Below are 21,281 nucleotides of genomic sequence, written 5' to 3'. Positions count from 1 at the left end.
AGTGTAAAAGAAGTCTTTAATAAGTAACTCAAAGTGAAATAAGTCTCTAATAAATTACTCTTAAAAATAGCCAACAGTGGAAATAGACCTCTTCTAGTGGTCAGTTCTGAGTCACTCAGCATATTTAAGTAAACTCTTTATCTATTTGAGATATTCATTTCTAAGTTTGGGGTTAAATCATCTTTCCTTGTGACTGCAGATAATGCTTTTTAGTTTGGACAGATCCACATATCTTCTTTAGACTGATCCCCATAACATTGAAATTCCTCTTCCATTTTTTTAACCTAACATTTTAATACTCTCAGGGTCCTATATCTGCGAGCCTCTTAAAGAATTATTACCTTCATGTTTACCTTTATCAAGCAGGCTACTTTTTCCTGTCTTCATTTCTTTCTACTTGGGAGATGTCTTATAAACAGTGTTTTCAATTCCTGCAATGCTAAAAACACAAATAAACAAAAAGAGATCTTTCTAAGATTATTTTGCTCAGTTGGTAATTTGGAATCTTTGCCCGGGATGAGTTCATTAGAAAATTGTAGTGGAAGCTCAGAGGTATGGATTTTTGGGGGGACTGGTAATGGGGTGGGAGGAAAGTGATTATTAGAATAAGTTAAATAAAAACTAGTTATGGAAAGATAGTAAGGAACAAGTGTCTTCCCTCTTCTACCATTTGCTTTCCACCAAAACCTTTAAGGCTGATTTTTTAAAAAATTTGCTGCTTTTGATTTTCAGGATTTGCGAACTTAAAAAAAAAATCTGTGTTTTATCTTTTTTGTATTTTGATGCTGATTACCTAGGAATGAACTTATTTGTGAAGAATTGCTTTTTGATGCTGACATGCAACATTCCATTGATTATTGTCTTTTAAATAGTCATATTAAAACCACGTGCTTTTTGCTTGCTTGCTGTATGTTGAGGTGAATTTGATTTAGACTTAATTTAGAAAATTTATTACAAACTTTAGTATTCACCCAAGTATCATACTTCAATTTATTGTTTTCCCTCCCAGGCATAGTACATTTTTTTCCCCTTTATAATGAGTTCCAGAATCTAGTCATGATGCATAATTGGACCAAATCTAGATACATCTTTTAAGGAAGGACAGAAACCAATTTCACTGATAAATTGAGTTTTGGGAGTGGAGTTATGTTGTGTACATCATTAGTACATTTGCAATCTTCTGAATTTAAAAATACATTAAACTGCTTCTGTTTTTTTCTTTTTGTATGCAAATGAATATTTTACAGTGCTAAGTATTCTGCAGTGAATTGCTGAAGGATGATTTTTCAAATTCCTTTTTATTATAGGTAAAATAATTGCATAATATATATAACTATGCTTCTCTCTTGTCTGTTATTGTTTTATAATAACAATTCCTTTTTTCTTACATTTCCCCTTGCCCAGTTAAACTGAAGAAACTTGCTGTATGAAATAAGTTTGGAAATTAGAATAAAGGATGACTTTTGAGACTTCAATATTTGACTTAACATTTTAATATATATACCCTTGAATGTTTTGACTTATAAAAATTTTTACAAAGGACTTTATAGTGCTTTCAAAGAATATGCCAAGAATGTGTAACTTTTGCATATTAAGAGGGAGTTGAGTGCTTCTGGAGAATTCAAAATAACATTTGTTTTCTCTCTTCTAAAAATATGTAAGTAAGATATGAATGTAAACTTGATTAAGACTCAAATACTGGAAAAGTATGTAGCATAAAATGGCAAATCTAGTTTTTCTTCTCTGTGCTCTCCCACTCAGCCCAGTCCTACTCTTACCACCTTTCACTGTTGACAGTGCTTAAATTTTATGATTATTCTTCCAGATTCTTTACATCCCAAACCCCACCTAACTTTCCCTCCCCCATAAGCTCTTTTGGAATCTGAAAAAGCAAAGTGACTCTTAATAAATATTTTGTTGTCATACTGCTGTGGTTATTGATGGCTGGCTAGCTTGTATTAGTATTGTAAGGGTTTTTCAGTGTTTATTATACTGGGTCCTTTTACATAATCAGTGTGTTCAGTGTCATATTCCGAGGGTTTTTTTGTTTGTTTGTTTGTATTTTTAAGCAAGGTTATAAGACAGCAAAGTGACAGTGTATCAGGATTCTAGAGCCCTGGCTGGCTTCCAGTGTTGGGCTATGTTAGTAACTATTCCTTGTGCAAATCCTGTCATCATTGTAGGCCTTTTTTTTTTTAGGATATGTAAAATGGTAAGTTCAGTCTATTCTGTACCATATATGATTTCTCTCAACTCTAATTTCAAAGCACCCTTTCATTTGGAGAGTAATTCACATTTTAAAAGTATAGAGAGGCTTGGGGTTGTTTTATCACTGTTTTAGGATAATGTTAGTCACTTCTGGTTAGTTTCAAAGCTTTGATTAGGAACTGAAACTCCTGGTTTTAGTAGTGTTCATATAGAAAATATCCTGTTTAATTAGGCCATCTTCAGAAATACATTGTGGCATAATGGAGAATAATATTTAGAATTTTTTGGCAGTCTTATTTTCCCCAGCTCCCTAGTTTACTCCCTTTTCTCATATATACATAATCCATAAAATATTCAGTGGGAGAGAAACCAGCATCCAAATATGATTACTAAGGTATTTATGGTGGTTAAATTTTTACAGAGTGGTAAAATTAATTCCATATGTTAGTGATGTATCTTGAAGTTTTATAGTTTCCTCTTTATTTCACTAAAATCCTAGCAGTTCAAGTCTTAGTCATTTGATTTTAAATGGATCTATGAATTGTCTTCTGTTTTATTTTGTTTTTTCTGGAATCTTTTTGAGTGATCTGTTTTGAATGTTCTATCCATTGTATATTTTGGAATGAAGAAGGAGGAAACACAATCCAAATAATATCTAATTATTTGGGGATTTGATTCATAATGTCATCTTTTTTTTCCCCTCAGTTATGATAAATTTCCAAAGCATTTTCTTTTTGTCCAACTAAAGAGGATAAACATTTTTTTTTTCACTTTGGTTTTGCTTGTACTTATCCATTGTTCTCTTGATGGAATACTCACATAATTAAAATGAGTACCATGTTTGTTAATAAGTAAACAGTTAAATGGAAGACCTTGGCCAGTGTAATAGATACCACCTAAGTTTTCTTTCTGGGTTTAGCAAAAGAAAATGTTAAGTTTGAATTTTGTTGAACGTTACTGTTTGTTTTTTCTTTTGTTCCTAGTCCCTTCTCTCCATGCCTCTGATTCATTTTTGTTTTTACATGTCTTATTTTGGGAGAAAGTTAAAATTGTGTGGATCTCTTTCTCCTTACCCTCCCTCCTTTTTCCCTCTCATTCCAACAAGTAAATCTTTATTTATTTTTTCATTTTGAAGTGATAACTTACCTTAATTAGGAGAGTCCTGAGTCATAGAATTGAGACATTCACATACTACTGAATAGACAACGCTAAAATACAGTTTTAAAATATCTATTTTTAAAAGATCTTTTTTTCTCCCTATTTTCATTGCCTGTTATCTACATCTGGATGAATTTTGATCCTTCTGGCAGACCTGAAACATTAAGACCTAGCTAAGTAAATACCAGGCATGTGATACACATTTAATGTTTGTTAAATAAATTTTTTCCTACAAATCCTCTCTCCTGCTCCGTATTTTTAAAAAATTAGAGCCTATGAATATACATAGGGAAAGGATGTGTAATTCAGGATGGTACAGGAAATTTAGTCTTTTGAGTCAGAAAAATTTGTGTTTGATTTCAGCCTTAATGATTTTTGTTTTTAAGCTGTGACCTGGTAAACTTAACTTCTTTGAGTCTTTCCCTCATGTGTTAGATTGGATGATACTGTTGCACAGACTTGACCATGATGAATATGTGGGAATATTTGTAAAGTAGCTTTTCTTAGTTTTTTTCTTGCTTATGGATGTATATGATCAAACAAATATGTTACCATTGAATTCTTTTCTCCTTATATCATCATTTGTCAAGCTTTGCCTAAAGAATGCTTGTAGCCTACATTTTCTCTCTGCTGCCACATTCTTGAATCTAGTTTGCACATTCTCCCTTATGTGGCTTCTTGATCTTATGTTTGGCAAGGGAAAGATGGTAAAGCACTCTGAGTTTCCATTCCAATTTCTTCTCTTATTCTTGAGTAGTATATTCTGTGCACACTACTTAGCACAGGGTGGTCCAGTTTCAAAAAGAGTTGGGATATTTATCATATTGATTTCTTAACAGCAGCTCTTCACCAGGGGTATGCATTAGAATTCTTTGTGGAACTTTCAAAATTTACATCCCTGGCCCCCATTCCAGACCTGTTGAATCAGCATCTTTGGGGCAGGGCTGGGGTATTAATTAAAAATTCTTCCAGTGATGTTCATACATTCAGTTAAGAATTGGCTTATTGGAAGACCATCTTAAGCCACTAAGGCAGATTAATATTTATATATTTATTTGGATAACCTCATGTTCTTCTCCAAAATTCTTTAATCACTTTCCTGTTACTAAAGAATAAAGTCAAAATGAAGTTTGACATTGAAGTTATGGCCACTGTAGTTTATCCTGTTGATTCTGATTTTTACCATTCTTTTTGATAACTATATTCCTAGTAGTCTGATATCGCAGTTTACTATTATTTTCAACCACTTACTTCTTTTATAATCATCTAGAATGTCCTGTTCTCTTCCCCCATTCCTTGGTCTCTTTAACAACTGCTTTTCTTCTAAATTTTATCTCAAAAGGCACACCTTCTCCATAAACCTGTAGAGCCCTCAACTAGAAGTCATATTCCTTCTTTGAACTGCAGAACACTTATGTGCTTTATTTTTGCACTGATCTTAGATCATGTTTATCTCCAGATACCTTTCATCTCTATTAAACTTTAAGCTTCTTGGTGACAGACTCTGTGTCTGTATGTGTTGCACTCCTGCCACTCAGTAGAGTGGAACTTTGTTGTACCAAGTATGTGCTGAGCCTCACCCCACCTTCTGGTTTTAGGAAAATTGATTTGCATTTTTATAATGTTTAGTGAAATTTATAAAAATGCTCCTCATGTGTTAAGCTAGTCTTAAGTAATTTTCCATAAAATATAAAATTTCTTATTTTTCTTGGACTCCAGACCTGCCTTTTGACAGGCTGCTCCTTGTTTACAACTTGTGTTTTTGTGACATAGGACTCAGATGTCAGGTCAGCTTTTCCTCATGTAATGTTTGCCAGACATGGTTGTTGTTGGGAGACAGTTCTCCATGGGTCTCTCACAAGTTATACTTCTGCAAACAGAGATACTGACTGGCTGCCTTTTTTTCTGGACTGTATTTTTCAAGGATATTTATATGTGATCAGCCTTGAAAGATAGAGGTATTATTTCTCTCCAGAGCAAAAGGCAGGTTTGCTTGCTGTTCAGTGTGATAAAAGTATCTCCCTCCAGAGCAAAGGACAAGCATGTTTATGCCGATTATTAAAGGTTTAGGTTCGTTAAGCTCAGGGTTTCTTTCCTATAACATGACCCACCACATGTATAGTTGTCACCTGGCTGTCTTTGTTACCCTATGGGAATTGAGGCTCGAGGAATTGGCACAAAACCTGACACTGGCTGCTGCTGTTGCCGTGAGTAATAAAGCTCTTTTCTCCGACCTAGGAGTCTTGTATCTTTCTTCAGCATCCATGGAACTGTGGTAGGATAATTTTTTAGCTTACAAGTAGGGTAAAATCTCAGGCCCTTCACAGTTTTTGACAGTTATATGAAAGCCACTCTTTTCAGAACTGCAAAATGGGCCCTCTACAATTAACTCTTACTAAGTCTTAATCTACCTTAAGCCTGGGTCTCTGGAAAAATACCTAGATGAGGCTAGAATTCAGGTTTCTTATGACTACACTGTGTTTTTTCCCCTTCTTATTTTTTTTTTAATGAAACAAAATTTACTCAAATTTAAGACTGTCATTCTGTGATTGTTCTTCTATGAAATGATGTTAACAGTGATCTCTTTTTCTCTTTCTTTTCCCAAAATAAGAGCATTGCTGTGTTATATGGATGAGCTACACTGACAAGCATGTTGATTTGTTTACTTAACTCTGAAGTTTGGATTGTATGTTCTCTTCAAGAGAAAAATGGGGCACTTGGGAGGACAATTTTTGATTAAGTATAACATGACAATTTCAATGATAAGTAACCTAATAAACTAGATAGAGCATAAAACATAGTGTGTTAGGTAGTGACAAATGTTAAGGAAAAAGAAAGGACAGGACAGTGTTGAAATTTTAGGTAATGCTGGCTAGGGAAGCCCTCTTGGAGGTGACTTCTGAGTAAAGATCTGAAGTAAGTTAGAAGACTAGCCATTTAACTGGAGGAAAAGCCTTCTGGGCAGAGAAAGTAACAAGAACAAAGGCTCTGCAGCAAAGTGTGCCTGGTACAGGACATTGAGGAGGCTGATTTGTAATGCTTTGAAGACATAATGAGAGGATTATAGTGTTGCCCTTTGCTTAGCTGTCTTTTTGTGCTTCAGCCAGAGCGCTTGCTTTTATGTTTATATCTTAGGTACTTCTTCACCAAGGAATGGGATTTCTTCCTTTGAAAATAATTTGAAAACTACTGAACTGGATAACTTTTCTTCTGCAGCGTTCTCTAGTTCTCCTTGACAGTCTCTGTGAGTGCTCATCTTTAAGCAGTCAACACGAGTCCCACGTCAGTGTGTTTTTAATTCAGCTGGTATTTGAGAGCTGTATTAAACTTGACTTTACAGACGTACCTCGTTTTATTGTGCTTTGCTTTATTGCACATTGCAGATAAACTGGGTTTTTTACAAATTGAAGTTTGTGGCAAGCCTGCATGGAACAAGTCTGTTGGCGCCGTTTTTCCAACAGCATTTGCTCATTTTATGTTTCTCTGTCACATTTTGATAATTCTTGCAATGTTTCAAGCCTTTTTTTTTGTTATGGTTATCTGGGATCATTGATCTTGGGTGTTACTACTACAGTTCACTGAAGGCTCAGATGATGGTTAGCATTTTTTAACAGTAAAGAATTTTCTAACCAAAGTTTATATATTTTCTTAGATATAATGCTGTTGCATAGTTAGTAGACTACAGTATAGTGCAAACAACTTTTATATGCACTGGGAAACCAAAACATTTGTGTGACTTACTTTATTGTGATATTCACTTTATTGTGGTGATCTGGAACTGGACCCACAATATCTTTGAGGTATGCCTATATATGACTTATGCTTTAACACCCACATGGATTATATTCTTTATATTTTTGTTGAAGAGAAGAGACTGAGGCAGACTGGAATAGTTAGGGAATACCTTAGGACAGTATAGAAATTAAAATCTCTTTAGTCAAGGTCTCTAATTACCCCTTGTTACTAAATATAAAAGCTGATTTTCAATTCTTGTTGCCATTGAAAAATTAGCACCATACCATTTCCTCCTTGAAACACCATCCTATCCCTCTGGTTGTACCATTTCTGTATATCAAGGATTCCTCTTACCTTAGGTTTATACCTTGACTGTTTATGCTTCACACTGTCCTTGATTTCTGTATACTCTGATCTATTCTGTGGCTTCAATTACCATCTATATGTTGTTGATTCTTATATAATTTCTAGTCTTAAATCCCACTCTTGATCTCTAAGCAGTTGTAATAAAATTGGCTTCAAGCATATCCATTTTGATGGCTGGTGGGCAGTATGGATTCAGATATTTTAAAGCAACTTTAGAAAGGAAAAATAACTTGTTCTTCCTCTTTCTTTATTTTGTAAAGAATCTTTATGCTGATGCCCATTAGTCAAAGACCATCAGGTACATGCCCATAGTAAACAAAATTGGGTTTGTTGATGCTTTCTGTAAAAAGGAAACCACATATGGTAGGGAACCCATGAGGTGTCTCAGCAAGACTATGCTGGACAAATTTAGAGAATTTGGGCTTTTTAAAGGTTATTTGCTGGAGGACTCAAGGAATTGGTGGGGATTTGCTATGAATTAGGTACTGTCGAGAAGTGAAGATAATTCTATGATTGGTTATCTTAATAAATCTTATTTGAGAAGTGAGAAAACCAGAGTGAGGCTAAAACTGTAATTGATAAAGAAGCAGCAATCACTCGTGTTAGCTGGGATTTTTCTTGTGGTTCTACAGATACCTTGCTTTTGTCTGTATTCAGACAGACTCAGACTCACACTGACTTGGTTTTGCCTCACTTCCATCTTGGTATCAGAGGACCTTATCTGATGTTGGTGATCTGTGAGATTCTGTTTGACAGAAAAGCATCATAACTTAGCTGTGAGTGCTGGGCTACCTCCTACCTATGAGGGGCTGCTTTTCCCTCTCACTTATTTGGAATAGATGTAAAGATGAGGTAGCATTTGGATAGCAGGAAGATTGAGAGTATTTAGAGAGAGTATATGAATAAAGAATTGACATGTTACTGGCTGTTCACATGTGAGAGGCAGTAAAGAAACTTACTCTGAGGTACATGAGTAGAATCTAATTTTGAAGCAGAGGTGTCTAGTTTGTTCGTTCCTTATTAGGGGAAGAGGGTTGGGGTGGGGTTATGTATCAATTACATAATGGGCTTTTTAAAACATACTTATGTTGTGCCAGATACTAAGTACCTTTAAGTTAATAGGGTGAGGAAGGATGCATATCCCTGGTATTGGGAATAAAAAACAAACTGGAGATCCAAGTGGTGCTAGTGGTGTTAAATAATGTTTAAGAGTGTGGGTTTCAGCATAATAGACTGGGTTTGAATCCTGCCCTCACCTCCCAATTAGTAGTGATATGATCTTAAGCAAGTTACTTAACCCCTTAGAACCTCTGTATTTTGCAGATTTAAGTGGGAAGTAATGATAATACCATCCTCATATGACTGCGATACTTGGTATTTAGTAAGCACTCGGTATACAACAGCTGCTGTTATTACTTTTCTCTTATTGGTTACATGCCTTTGGACAAATCACAGAACTCAGCCTCAGTTCTGACATCATTTTTCAGGATTGGTCAAAAGGATCAAAAAACATACGTGGTAGCATTTTGGAAACAAAGCAGTGTACAAATAAAATAAATGTTAATGTCTAGTATATTGTCTCTCAAATATTTGAATTTACTTGAGAAGTAAAGGACTGTGGTTAGGTTATGATATTTTTGGGCCAAGTTATACAGGGTCTTGAACGTTAGGATGAGAAATTTGATGCCATGGACTTTAGAAGTTCAGCTATCAGATAGATTTTCAAGCAGGGGGATGAGATGATAAAAATTGTTGCATAGGAAACTTGGAATTGGAGAGGGAGAGCCTAAAGGTTCAAAGACCAGATTTAGGAAGCTAATTTCAGGCTAAGTAATAATGGTGTCCCAGATTAGTGAAATGATAATAGAAGTGAAAAATCTGAGATGTTTCTAAGGAATTACTACGGTTTAATTACAAGTTGAATGTGAAGAATATAGAAATAAGAACAATAAAGTCTTCCTGAACTTTAATTTTGGAAATGAGTTAGTTAAATTTGTTTAGATATAAATAGTTAATATGTTTGAAGAAATAGCCTTGTGACAATGCACAGGATGACCGGAGACTATTTATTTGGCTTTCCCTGTAACGTAGACCCAAATATGTAATGTCCAAAAAGAAAACTGTTGGGAAAGGATACAGTTTTTGGTGGTAAACTGTAAAGAATTTGGTTTTAAGTTTAACCAAAGTTAAAATAAGTATAACTCTGTTAGAAATGTTGTGATTAAAATCTGTTTGCTGTGCTGCAGTTAGGGGTGAAATTACCTTGAATGCTTCAAAAAAATGATAGATGGAAAGATACATGATCAATCAAATACAGAAAAATGTTAATTGTAGAATCTCAGTGGTGGGCACATGGATGTTCACTATAAAATTCTTTCATCTTTTCCACATTTTTAGAAGTTTCAGTACTAAAATATTGTAGAGAGAGTGGAAATACAAATTGTTTGCTGAAGGCTAGTTTTGAGAATTTCTCTTTCCTGACCTGAGACTTTTGCTTTCTCTATAGGAACTTTCCGCTGTACTTTTTGCCATACAGAGGTAGAAGAAGATGAATCAGCAATGCCCAAAAAAGATGCACGCACACTTTTGGCAAGGTTTAATGAACAAATTGAGCCCATTTATGCTTTGCTTCGGGAGACAGAGGATGTGAACTTGGCCTATGAAATACTTGAGCCAGAACCCACAGAAATACCAGCCCTGAAACAGAGGTGAGTGTAGACCCTGTGCTCCTACCAAGAACACTTTTAGGCTTGCCAATGTTTTTAACTACCTGTCCTTTGGAGAGCAGGTTTGGGTAAGTAAGTTACCAGGAGACTAAATACTATGAAGTTACACAGATTATAAGCTCTGCCGCACTTGTTTTATTAACTTGTGCCTGTGATGGAATTTGTTTGTACTGAATGCAGAACAGTGTGGGCCTCAGGCAAAGATCTTTAAATAGTCATTTGACTTTAAGTACTCACTCAGCTTGGGCCTGCTGCAGCTCAGCCAATTGTTAGCTAGTCCTAAATTGGTTGTGCCTCTTGGGGATATCTGAATTTTCCCAGCCAAGTTCTGAAGCCTGAAGGCCTTTAAAGAATACAGAATCACTTTTTTGTTTGTTTTTGTTTTTGAAGCATTTTAACCACACATTTCTTGCCTTCTTTAGTTTTAAATGCAACTTTCTTGAAAGCGAAGTATAGTAGGTGTTACCTATGGGTTAATACTTCTTACTATGGCTCTCTATTTTTATCAGTGTACCCTAATATTTGAATTGCAGAGGCAGCCTTAGTTTTGCCGTGCCATAAAAAGTGGTTTATATTCTTTTTCTGAAAAGCATAAATGAGAATTGAGGTCAGGGGGGCTTTCCTCTTCTACCCTTTTTCTTTCTTCTTCCCAGTGTCAAGCTGAGGGTCTAGAGTTTATACCCACCTACTCCCTTCCATAGAAGTTGTAACTGTATAGATATTGGGAACCCTCTTAGTATTTTCTGCCCTCTGGTACTGATGTTTCAGAAAAGCTAGTTCTGGGCAGTCCTGAGCAAATTGAATTTCTTTTTGGTCGTTAAAAACAATCCAGTTATACAGAAAGTTTTGTACCTGTTCAGGTTATCATGATTTTTTTTTTCCTAGTATCTGTGTCAGTTAAGATGCCTTCATGATAATAGAAAACCCACTAGAAATAGCTTGAACAGTAAGAAAAACCTTCTAGGGTGACCAGAAGTCCTGAGGTAGCACAACTAGGATTAATTTCACAGCTCAGTTACATCTTCAAGGATCAACATTTGTTCCATGCTCACTTTGCTGAACTCAGCCTGTTGGTTGTCCTCTTGGGACCATGAGGGGAGCTAGCCCAAGATGGCCATGTCTTTCTAGATATCACATGTAGATGAAAATGTTCAGTTGCAGAAAATGGGACCATCCCTTCCTTGTGTCCTACTTGAAGATGGAAGAAAACTTTCTCAGGGGGCCACCTTCATCCTACCCTACCCCCAATGTGGCATCTTTGTCTGGTTACTGATCCGCAAATAATTAAATTCTACCTTATCCCCAGATCAGGAACCAGAGGCTGCCTCTGCAGAACTGTCAGTAGATTTAACCCAAGAGCTATGGGCAGTTCCAGCCTTTCAGCAAGTCAACCCACTGATGACATTTAAAGTCTTCCTATCTTTCTTAAATGGAATTCCTTGCCAGTAACCTCTCCTTTTCCATCATCCCTTATTTAACACTCACCTTAAAAATCTTAAAAAATTTAGTTTTGAAATAATATTCCTCCCTCACCCCTGAGTAAGAGTTATATCTTTTAAAAGTTCTTAAATTTCTTAAATAATGTAAAAAGATTCAACTGAATTGTCACTTTTGTCATCTTTAAGTACAATGTGTACATTCTCTCCATAGAAGAAATTTAAATATGTGAAAGAAGTGAACTTTGGTATCTCTCATCTAGATTTTCTTTAGTGTCACATTTGCTGATAATTTAATTTGTATCCGTGGTGAAGGTAGAAATAAAGTCTGGACGTCAACTCTACATGGGTACAAATGTCTTTTAAAAAATTCTTCTAAATTTAAAAATTTGTTTGACTTTTGGTCAAATCTTTCCTGCCTCAAACTGGAATAAAACTAATCTTGAGTTTCTGTAATGGAGTACTGAAAACAACAGACTTTTTAAAAGTAGTCTCATGCTAACATTTAATTGAATTGTTGTGTTCTTTTACTCTGTTCTTGTTCTTTTCTCCTCAAAGTACTGAACACTTGCCAACCCTCAGAAGATAGTCTTAAGAGTTAATGCTAAAGACCCAGCATAGTTGAAAACTATATGGTCAAGATGATACAGAGAAACAATAACTTCAGAAAGGGCGAGTGAATCACTTAAGATCCTGGGTGAAGGAGAGACAGATAAGGACAGGATGTAGTTGGCCAGGTCAGACCGAGAGAAACATTGAGTAGGTGGAGTGAGACAGAAAAGGCATCTGGCTAGCTCGGGGAGACGTGTGTGAGGGCAGACAGGCAAACAGAACAGGCTCAGCACAGCAAGATAAGGACATCGGCTGATGATAGAAAAGACATTAAAAGGAGTCAAGGAGACAACTGGGTGAGAGAGAAGAGACTCAGAATATACAGTGAGCACAGAAACATGAAAACACAGATCAGGCCAAGAGAGACGAGAAAACTGAATGCTTGAGGGAGACCAAAATTCAGAAAGACTACTTACACCAAAGTAAGCCATATGCTACAGTGAAGGCAGCAACACAGCCTTTTAGAAAACAATATGGAAGGTAGAAAAAGAATGACTTAGGGACAGATATGGATTAAATTGAGACAAACATAGTAAATAATGCAAAAAGTAACATTAGATGAATGCAGAAAGGAATAAAAAGTAGAGAGAAACTGCGTATTTGTAACTGTAGCATAAAACTTTAAAATACAGCAAGACAAATGTATGGATTGGGTACAGGGAGATACTTCATAGGCCTAGACTCAGAGTGGGTGAGCAAATAACTGATAAGAAAGCTATAGGGAAGAATGGTTTATAGAGCAGCCCTGGGTAGGGTAGCTGGAAGGCATGGATTAAATGACCAGATCAGCATGGTTTGAACAACTGGAGAGAGTGCATTTTTTTGATAGCAAAAGTGGCAGTGGTCCTGAAGCAGAACAGGAGGAATGCGATAAGCATCCAAGAGTACTTCCAGAAACACAGTGTTCGCAGGGAGAGTTGTGATGGGCCAATCAGATACATCAGAGAAATCTCAACTAAACATGAGATTGAAAACTCAAGTAGATACAAGTGGGCCAGGAAGAAATGAAAGCAATGGAATAAGCAGAAATGAAGTAGGACCAAAGAGAAGAAAAAATAGTGAATGGTTTCTGAGAGAAGTGGAACAGAACTTAAAGAAAAATGAAGAAGTATTGTCTAGGCTCAAAATGAGATGGGGCACTAAACAGGAAGCAGTCCAGAATCCATGGAAAAGATTTAGGGGAAAAAATGGTAGAGAAGTAAAGGAGAAACATAAGGCCAAGAGAATCAGTCAGTAGGCATGGAAAAGAATACAGTAGAAGGTATGGAGAAAGATATAGTTCAGGCACTACGTTAGCAGGTAGTTCATGGAACAGGAAGATAGTTTATGGAATAAAACATGGCTATCTAAACAGAAGGGGAAGTAGAATCATACCTAGAAGTTGATATAGAAAGCATTAGTAGCAGGCAGAGAAAGACAAGGTGTGAGCTTAGACACACGGAAAATCGAGTATATTCAAAGGAACGTGGAGCAGATTGAAAGTGAAACAAGCAGATAAAACAGGGAGCAGCAGCAAGACTGAAAACTTGACTTAATTCATAGAGATTAGGACACAAGTGACTAGAGAAAGATAAAGAATGATCCTGCCAGGAACAGACTGAAAAGATCATGGGCAGTAGAGGTAAAAGTAAAAAAAAATAGACTCAGAAATAGATCATGGTTGCTGTGAGGTAGAAATAATGGTTGGAGATGGATACAGAGAGTCAGCATAGGTGCAGAGATGGTAAACAACTTGATAGAAAAGAGGCTAGTCTATGCATTAGGGTATGCCTTATTTAGTGAGTAACAGAACATTAATTCTGAGTTGAAATCTGGCTTTGTAGAATACTTTTCTGGCTTCTCAGCACACAAAAGAAAGGGGAAAGCCCACAGAACTATGAATTCTTCTTTGTTTAGCTGAGAGGATGCTTTTTAAAATATAACATGTGTTTTGTTTTGGTTTTTTGTTTTGTTTTGTTTTGTTTTTAAAAAATACTTGTGAAAGATGTTACCAGGAGAGATTTTTGCCAGACTAGTGTCTTTAAGTAGATTATGTTACCATATCATTCTCTGCTCTTTCTAAATAGATTTATTGAAACATCTTAATTTCTACAACCTCAATCATTTATACACACCAGAGGATCCAATGTTTGAGGAGCTTAAATATAAGTATGATGTGTTCTTCTATCCCATGTAACTTTCACCCTGAGGTATAAGAACGGATTCTCAGAATTGGTAAAGCATATGTGCATGATTGCTGGATAGCATTTATATGTAATACTTCAGGAACTGCTTCCCCAGCTGCCCTTTTCTAGCACCAAGATTTAAATTCTTCTTCTTCCTTCTCTCCTCCAATCTAATTTTTATATAGCAAGGACCGTGCAGCAACTACTGCTGGAGCTGCTGGCCTGGCAGGTGGGCACCACCGGGAAGCGTGGGCCACCAAAGGTCCCTCTTATGAGGACTTATACACTCAGAATGTTGTCATTAACATGGATGACCAAGAAGATCTTCATCGAGCCTCACTGGAGGGGAAATCTGCCAAAGAGAGACCCATTTGGTTAAGAGAGAGCACTGTCCAAGGGGCGTATAGTTCTGAAGAGATGAAGGAAGGTAAGAGGAGAAGTCAATAAAATGAATATGTCTTGGGTTCAGTAGAAAATTGCCTGGGCAGTTCTTAGTTTTATTGGAAATCCAGTGTATCTGTTTTACAAAACAATTGCATTATAGCCGGAAGTAAGAAACGGAGCAATAAGCAATAAAACCAACCAGTATACTTGTATTATCCTCAACTTAGTTGAAATAACAGATAGCTTTTTAAATCTCTGTTTTTAGACTTGAATAACTGTCATTTCTTGATCTTAATTTCTTGAAAAAGTGTTGTTGTGTTCAAAGAGGCCAAATTCACCTCTTCTTTAACCTTCTGTTGCCCTGACTTATGTGCATTTTTATTTCTTTGAATTAGGAGCGATAGCTATATACTAGTCCAAACTTCTTATGTTGTCTCCTCATAAATACCAAGGGGTTTGTGCTACTTGAAATATATAGAAAGAAACCACATGAGTAGAGGACAAGGATTCTCACTATCCAAGAAGACTGGTAGAACTTTATACTAGAAGATTTTAGAAATCTCTGAGCCCTGAGGGTTAAGAGGTTACGAATTGCATAATAATCAGAAGTTTGAGAACTGCATGATTTTACTTTTTAAATTTTAGTCTCAAATTACTGGATACAAAGACTTTGGGTGATAATGGTTTAGGACTATATAGAAAATGGAGGGCTAAAACTGGACAAAGATTACTCCGAAACTGGGAAACAGTGGAACAAGGAGTCTGTACCTCTGGTTAGATTTCATCCGCATTAGAATCTATGCACCCCTGTTCCTAGATTGTGTATCATTCCTGAGTATGGTTCTTTAATGCTAAAGAATCATCAATAACTGAAAACTACTTGTCTTTTAGCCTTACTTCTAACCTCTTTCCCCTCATTATTAGCATTTCTTTACTGTGTATGCTAAGAACTGTGAAAGTAGTGTGGAGTTGGGTAGCAATGATAAAAGCAGGTACTACTTCTAGTGTGATTCTCTTTGGTGTTTTAATTCTAGTCAGAAAAGAACTTTTCCTTGGCAACCATACTTCGCTCTCCCCTCCTTCCCACTGATTAGCATGGCTGTGATATTTAGTTATTTTGATTCAAGTTGTTTCAGATTACCTAGTAGTTAGGCTATCAGCTATTTAATAGGCTTGTTTTCCCCAGTTTGGCTTCTTTCCTGTTCTTGAAGCAACGAAGTGTTTTTTTCTATTAACTTAGGAATAAAATCGAATAAAATAAAACTATTATTAGCCAATATTATATACAATTAGGCTCATAAGCTTAACATTCAATGTTTACAGTTTCTAGAATGATAGAATTTGAATTATTAGGGCTTTAAATAAGTCATCTAGTCTACTCAATTCTGTTTTATGAATGTTTCCTTCTATATAAAGTAGAATATGCTGTTATGTCTAAATTTATCTCTTTTGCGTTTTATGATAGTTGAATAGGCTTTATCCAGTGCATGTGTGAAGTGAGTCATATTTGCCCTACACTTAATTTTCCTCAGACTTCAAACTATTTTAGTATCTTTCAGAATTTTATAGACTTCAATCATGTCCTCATTACTACACTGAAAGTTCTAATTCCTTTTGATTCTACTTTCCTTGCAAATAGTTCTCTTCCCCTAAGCCATCTCCACCTACAATTTTTGTCTTATTTTCATTGTCTTTTACTGGACCATCTCCATTCATAATATACTTTACTTAAGACCTAGTGACCAGAACAATGAGTGTTATTCATGCATGGATTTATCATTAATGATTTGAGTTTTATTTCAGATATTCTTCTGTTTTCCACCTGATGCTTTCTCTGTTGCTTTCTTTCTGCAAGTATAATTAAGACCAACAACTTAAGAAATATGTGCAGGGATTTTCTTCAGACTCTCTCCTGCCCTTCAGCTGATAGCTTAGATCAGGTTTTTCAGTATATTTTAGATTATTTTTCTATAGGCAGGTTACACTTGCCAGCATTGAATAAGATCTGCCACTTTTCTGCCCACTTACATGACCTTCAGCTTTTCTATATATTTTTGCTATCAGTTTGGCCTTTAAGCACCCAGAATTGCTTAGCATCATCAGTGAGCTTGACAATTTCCCATTATGCATCTTCTTTGTAATTTATAACTCTATTAAATAAGACTGTTCCTAGAACTAGTGTTTCTACTTTGCCATCTAGAGATTTGTTCATTTATCCTTATTTTTTGTTTTCTGTCTTCATCTATAACAGAACAGTTCCTTTTTACCCCAGACTTCTCAAGACCCGTCAGAAATCTTTCAGATATGATGATTTCATTCAGTTTACAAAACTAAATTGCTTTTCCCCTAATTTTATATTTACTTTAGACATTAATCAAAATACTATATTGGTAATATTAAGCTATTTGGAAAATTCTTTTAGAAGCATATAAGCCTTAGAGTCTTGTCTGCATTCCTTGTCTTTTTTTTTTCCTCTTGAAATATGACATTGACACTAAGGGCTCTAAGGAGGTTGAGCCTTTGGCAGTGTTTTTAAATGGTTGATTTTATTTTAATCCTCATTTTTACATTCATGTTATCAAAAGCCTATTGTTTCTGACCTAAACTTTTAACTTCTCAGTTCCTGTTTCCCTTTCTCTCTCTTATCTGCCAAATATCTCATCTTAGGAGTTCTATACTTTATAAAATGTCCCAGGTTACAGCTGATTCATTCTGATGAATTAATGAGAGGATGCTTTCACTTCATCCATGGCCAAATTGGTCATTTCTGGGTCTTCTCTTGATGATAATAGATAACACTAATCTAAGTGCCATGCCTTCACAGACACTCACTAAATCCCCACAGAAATCCAGTGAGATAGATACTACTTTTCCCCCTTTTTTGTACTTGAGAAAATTGAAGCAGAAAAAGATGAAGTAACTTAGCCAAAATCATACAGCTAAATAAATGTCAGAGTCAGGATTTGAATCAAGGAGTCAGGTTTCAATCAAAACTTTTAATTCTTTTATGTATTTTAAATGGCATTATGTTTGGTATTATTTTCAGAATACCAATTACAAATGTTTTTCTTAAAATCGTCATCTGTAATATATGCATACAATGATAGGAGGTATGGGGTGGAAGAAGTTTCAATTCTGATACTGGATTTCTTTTTATAAAGAGTTCAAAGTACACTTGTTTGCTTCAGGAAAATAAAACTGCCATTTATTCATCAAATATTTATTCAGTATCTAATAAGTGATAGGCACTATTCTGTGTACATGGGCTATATTATATCACTGAATAAAAAAAGAAATATCTGTTGTGGAGAACCTACATCTGTGGAATGTAGGTGGCAAAGAAAATAGACATAAATTATTATGTTAGAAAGTAAATGCTATGGGGGGAAAATAGAACATTGAGATTACATGGGTGGGGGTGAATTAAAAGAAGGTGAAACTGGAGTAAAGATGTGAAAGTTACAAAGGAGTTATCTGTATGGATATCTAGAGGAAAAATATCCCAGGCAAAGGAAACAGGCAGTGCAAAGGCCTTGAGGTAGGGGTGTGTGGGGTGTGTTTGGTGTGTACAAACAATACCGTGGAGGTCACAGTGGCTGGAGCAGAATGAGCAAGGGGAAGGAGAAGAGATAAGTAGGTGGGCAGGAGGAGTTCCAGATGGTGTAGGACTTTATAGGCCATTGTAAGGCTTTTGGTTTTTACTCTGAGCAAGGTAAGGAGCCCTGTTTTGATTTCCTTTTATACCAGCTACAGACTTGGTCCTTCATAGAGATTATTTCATATCCAGAGCCCTAGAAGGTAGATGCTTTTATCACCTCATTTACAGTAAAAGTAAACAGAAGTTTAGAGACTAAATAACTTGCCCAAAGTGTTACAGCTTGCTTGTGGAAGAACCAGGATTCAAATCTGAGCTTTATTTCTCTTAAAACCCATGTACAGTTGACCCTTGAACATTGCAGGGGTTAATCTGAGTGTAACTCATATCTGTGTTTCCTCCACATCCACGGGTTCAACCAACCATGGATCATGTAGTATTGTAGTATTTACTACAGGGAGAAAAAATCCTTGTATAAGTGGACCCAGTTTAAAGCCACGTTGTTCAAGAATCAACTGTACCTAAAACCATTATGCTGCTTAAGTTCCAGTGGGTGAGAAACATTTTGAATATCTTATGGACACTCGCTCAAAAAATGGAACCAGTGAAGTCTGTGTTATTTTACAATATTATCCTTTATTTGAATATAATATATTAAAATATTATATATTTTATAAGTTATAAAGGAGTGCCTTTTATATTAAAGGATATTGACTTTCTGGGTTTTTCCTTGCAGGTGGCCTGGATATAGACTCATTTCAGGAGCGTGAGGAAGGCCGTGCAGGGCCGGATGATAATGAGGAGGTCATGCGAGCACTGCTCATTCATGAGAAGAAGACCCCCTCTGCCACAGCAGGCTTAGGGGGGGCGGCTGCCCCTGTGACCACTGCCAATGGCAGTGACTCTGAGAGTGAGACCAGTGAGTCAGATGATGACTCCCCACCCCGTCCAGCAGCTGTGGCTGCGCATCATGGAGAAGAGGATGAGGAGGACGATGAATTTGAGGAAGTGGCAGATGACCCCATTGTCATGGTGGCTGGCCGTCCATTCTCCTACAGCGAAGTGAGCCAGAAGCCAGAGCTGGTGGCCCAGATGACACCAGAGGAGAAGGAAGCATACATAGCAATGGGACAACGCATGTTTGAGGACCTCTTTGAGTGAGCTTTCCCTACCTTTCCTCATTTCTCTAATGCTCATTTCAAAAAGATTTTCTCTACCTTTGAAGAAAAGTATTTAAGTGGCTTTCTGCCCCTCTTGGTGTAAAGCAACTGTTAATCTTGTGCAAAGAATAACGGGAGAGAAAGTGTTGATTTTTATGCCAGAAACTTCCTTACAAGGTAGGTTGGCTATAAGCATTCCCTTCCCTATTACTACAGTATTAATATTTTGCTGTATTTCCTTATCTCATCTTTTCCTTTCCTTTTTAAGACACATTTTTCTCCCTTCTGAAATGAGTGTGAGAAGTCTATAAGGTCAATTCTTCTAGTCCGCCTGTAGAAGCCCACTGTGGTAGGTTACAGTAATTCACTGATCACGTCCTTTTTGTCTGTTCTGACCACGCATTCAAAACAACTGGCATTGCTGCCTACCGAGCAGCTTGGTAACAGGCAAGTCATTGATGAGGAGAAAAAAATCTTAAAGCTTTATGTTGCCCTACAATTGAGGATGGAGTCAATATGCAGGGGGAGGTGAGAGTGTGTGGAAGAGGGATGGCTGTGCCTAAATCTCATGATCAATATCTAAACTAAAATTTGTGTCTTTAGAACTGACTTGACTGACAGATTCTGTTGTTTTGCTTAATGTCTTTTGGTTTGTATGTTGGATAATAGAAAACAGAAAGTGTGTTTGGTAAGCCTTTAGGAAGAAATTAGAGAAGAAACATGGACATAGAATAAGGAGTCCACATAAAAGATTGAAGAGGGGAGAGCATGAGGAATAGTACCTTTTAGAATAGCCGGAGTTTGTGCTGATTTGGAAAATCCTTCATATAAAGCTGAGATTGGTACCCTTCTTTTTCCGTTCTTCTACAGTGCTATAAATTGTTTAAACAGGCCATTCCAGCAGAAATTAGCATATAACAATTGATTACTTTTCTCTTTTTTCTTCTTTCAACCTCATTGAAGGCGTTTGTCTCTCTTTTGATTCTTGTCAGGCATGGTATTTTAGAGTGTATCCAGTATGTTGTTGAGCACTGTAACCTCAAGGAAAATAGTTTCTTTTTGGTTCTGACGTGTAGCATGGTATTATTCCCTAAGGCAGAACTTTCATACAAGGGTCTATAACAATTGTATTTTTTGTAATATTTTCCATGGCATTGTAATTTTTAAGTATTTATCATTTTGTAGTACATGTATAAAGTTAGAATAGATTTTGGAGCATCTGAGCCTTGTGTGAAGTAATGTTTTATTTACCTGAGTTGTATTAATGACAGAATATTGACAGTAAATCTATTTTGTATTTACTGAAATTTGTTAATTTCTAGCTCTGTAACATCTTGGAGCATAATTAAAATGAACACTCTTCCCATTTAAAAAAAGTTTCAGAATTTTTTTCTCTTACTGGTCATGTTTCAAGTAATAGATGCAGTTGTGTGTAGTCTAACCTTTTTCTGGCACTAAGTTGCCTTAAGAATGACTTAATGTACGTACCTTGTGCACATGGAGCTATTCAACTTTTAAACATTGTTTTCTAAATATTCATAGTTTAGAATTTCATTTAAATAAATAGTGATCAGATGTTAAGTTTTAAAGCAGTTGTAGGTGAACTGTTGGCTCTTTATTTCAATGGTTACGTGTTTCTTGCTATTTTTTTTCTTGAATCTAACTTGCATGTTCTGCTTCTTAAAGCTACGGTTATGTTTTTCCTATACATTATCTTACCAACTTCTTAAAGACTC

The 21,281-nt window shown here is 36.1% G+C and overlaps 1 protein-coding gene across 3 annotated transcripts in view; it reads left to right on the top strand.

The window, feature by feature from the left end:
* Positions 1-20,851, top strand: part of GTF2E1 (general transcription factor IIE subunit 1) — a 30,333-nt gene extending 9,482 nt beyond the window's left edge. For all 3 annotated transcript variants that reach the window (XM_010981597.3, XM_031455053.2, XM_031455061.2), the window contains exons 3-5: positions 9,974-10,175; positions 14,592-14,833; positions 19,122-20,851. In XM_010981597.3, coding sequence (XP_010979899.2) covers positions 9,974-10,175; positions 14,592-14,833; positions 19,122-19,546 — 869 coding nt within the window. In that variant the 3' untranslated portion in view covers positions 19,547-20,851. The remainder of the gene's footprint in view (positions 1-9,973; positions 10,176-14,591; positions 14,834-19,121) is intronic.
* Positions 20,852-21,281: the final 430 nt, after the last annotated feature.

The sequence above is a fragment of the Camelus dromedarius genome, chromosome 2 (assembly GCF_036321535.1).
Source record: "Camelus dromedarius isolate mCamDro1 chromosome 2, mCamDro1.pat, whole genome shotgun sequence".
NCBI classification, from domain to species: domain Eukaryota; kingdom Metazoa; phylum Chordata; class Mammalia; order Artiodactyla; family Camelidae; genus Camelus; species Camelus dromedarius.
Note: the sequence above shows the minus strand (reverse complement) of the source record. Positions and strands in the feature narration are given on the sequence as shown.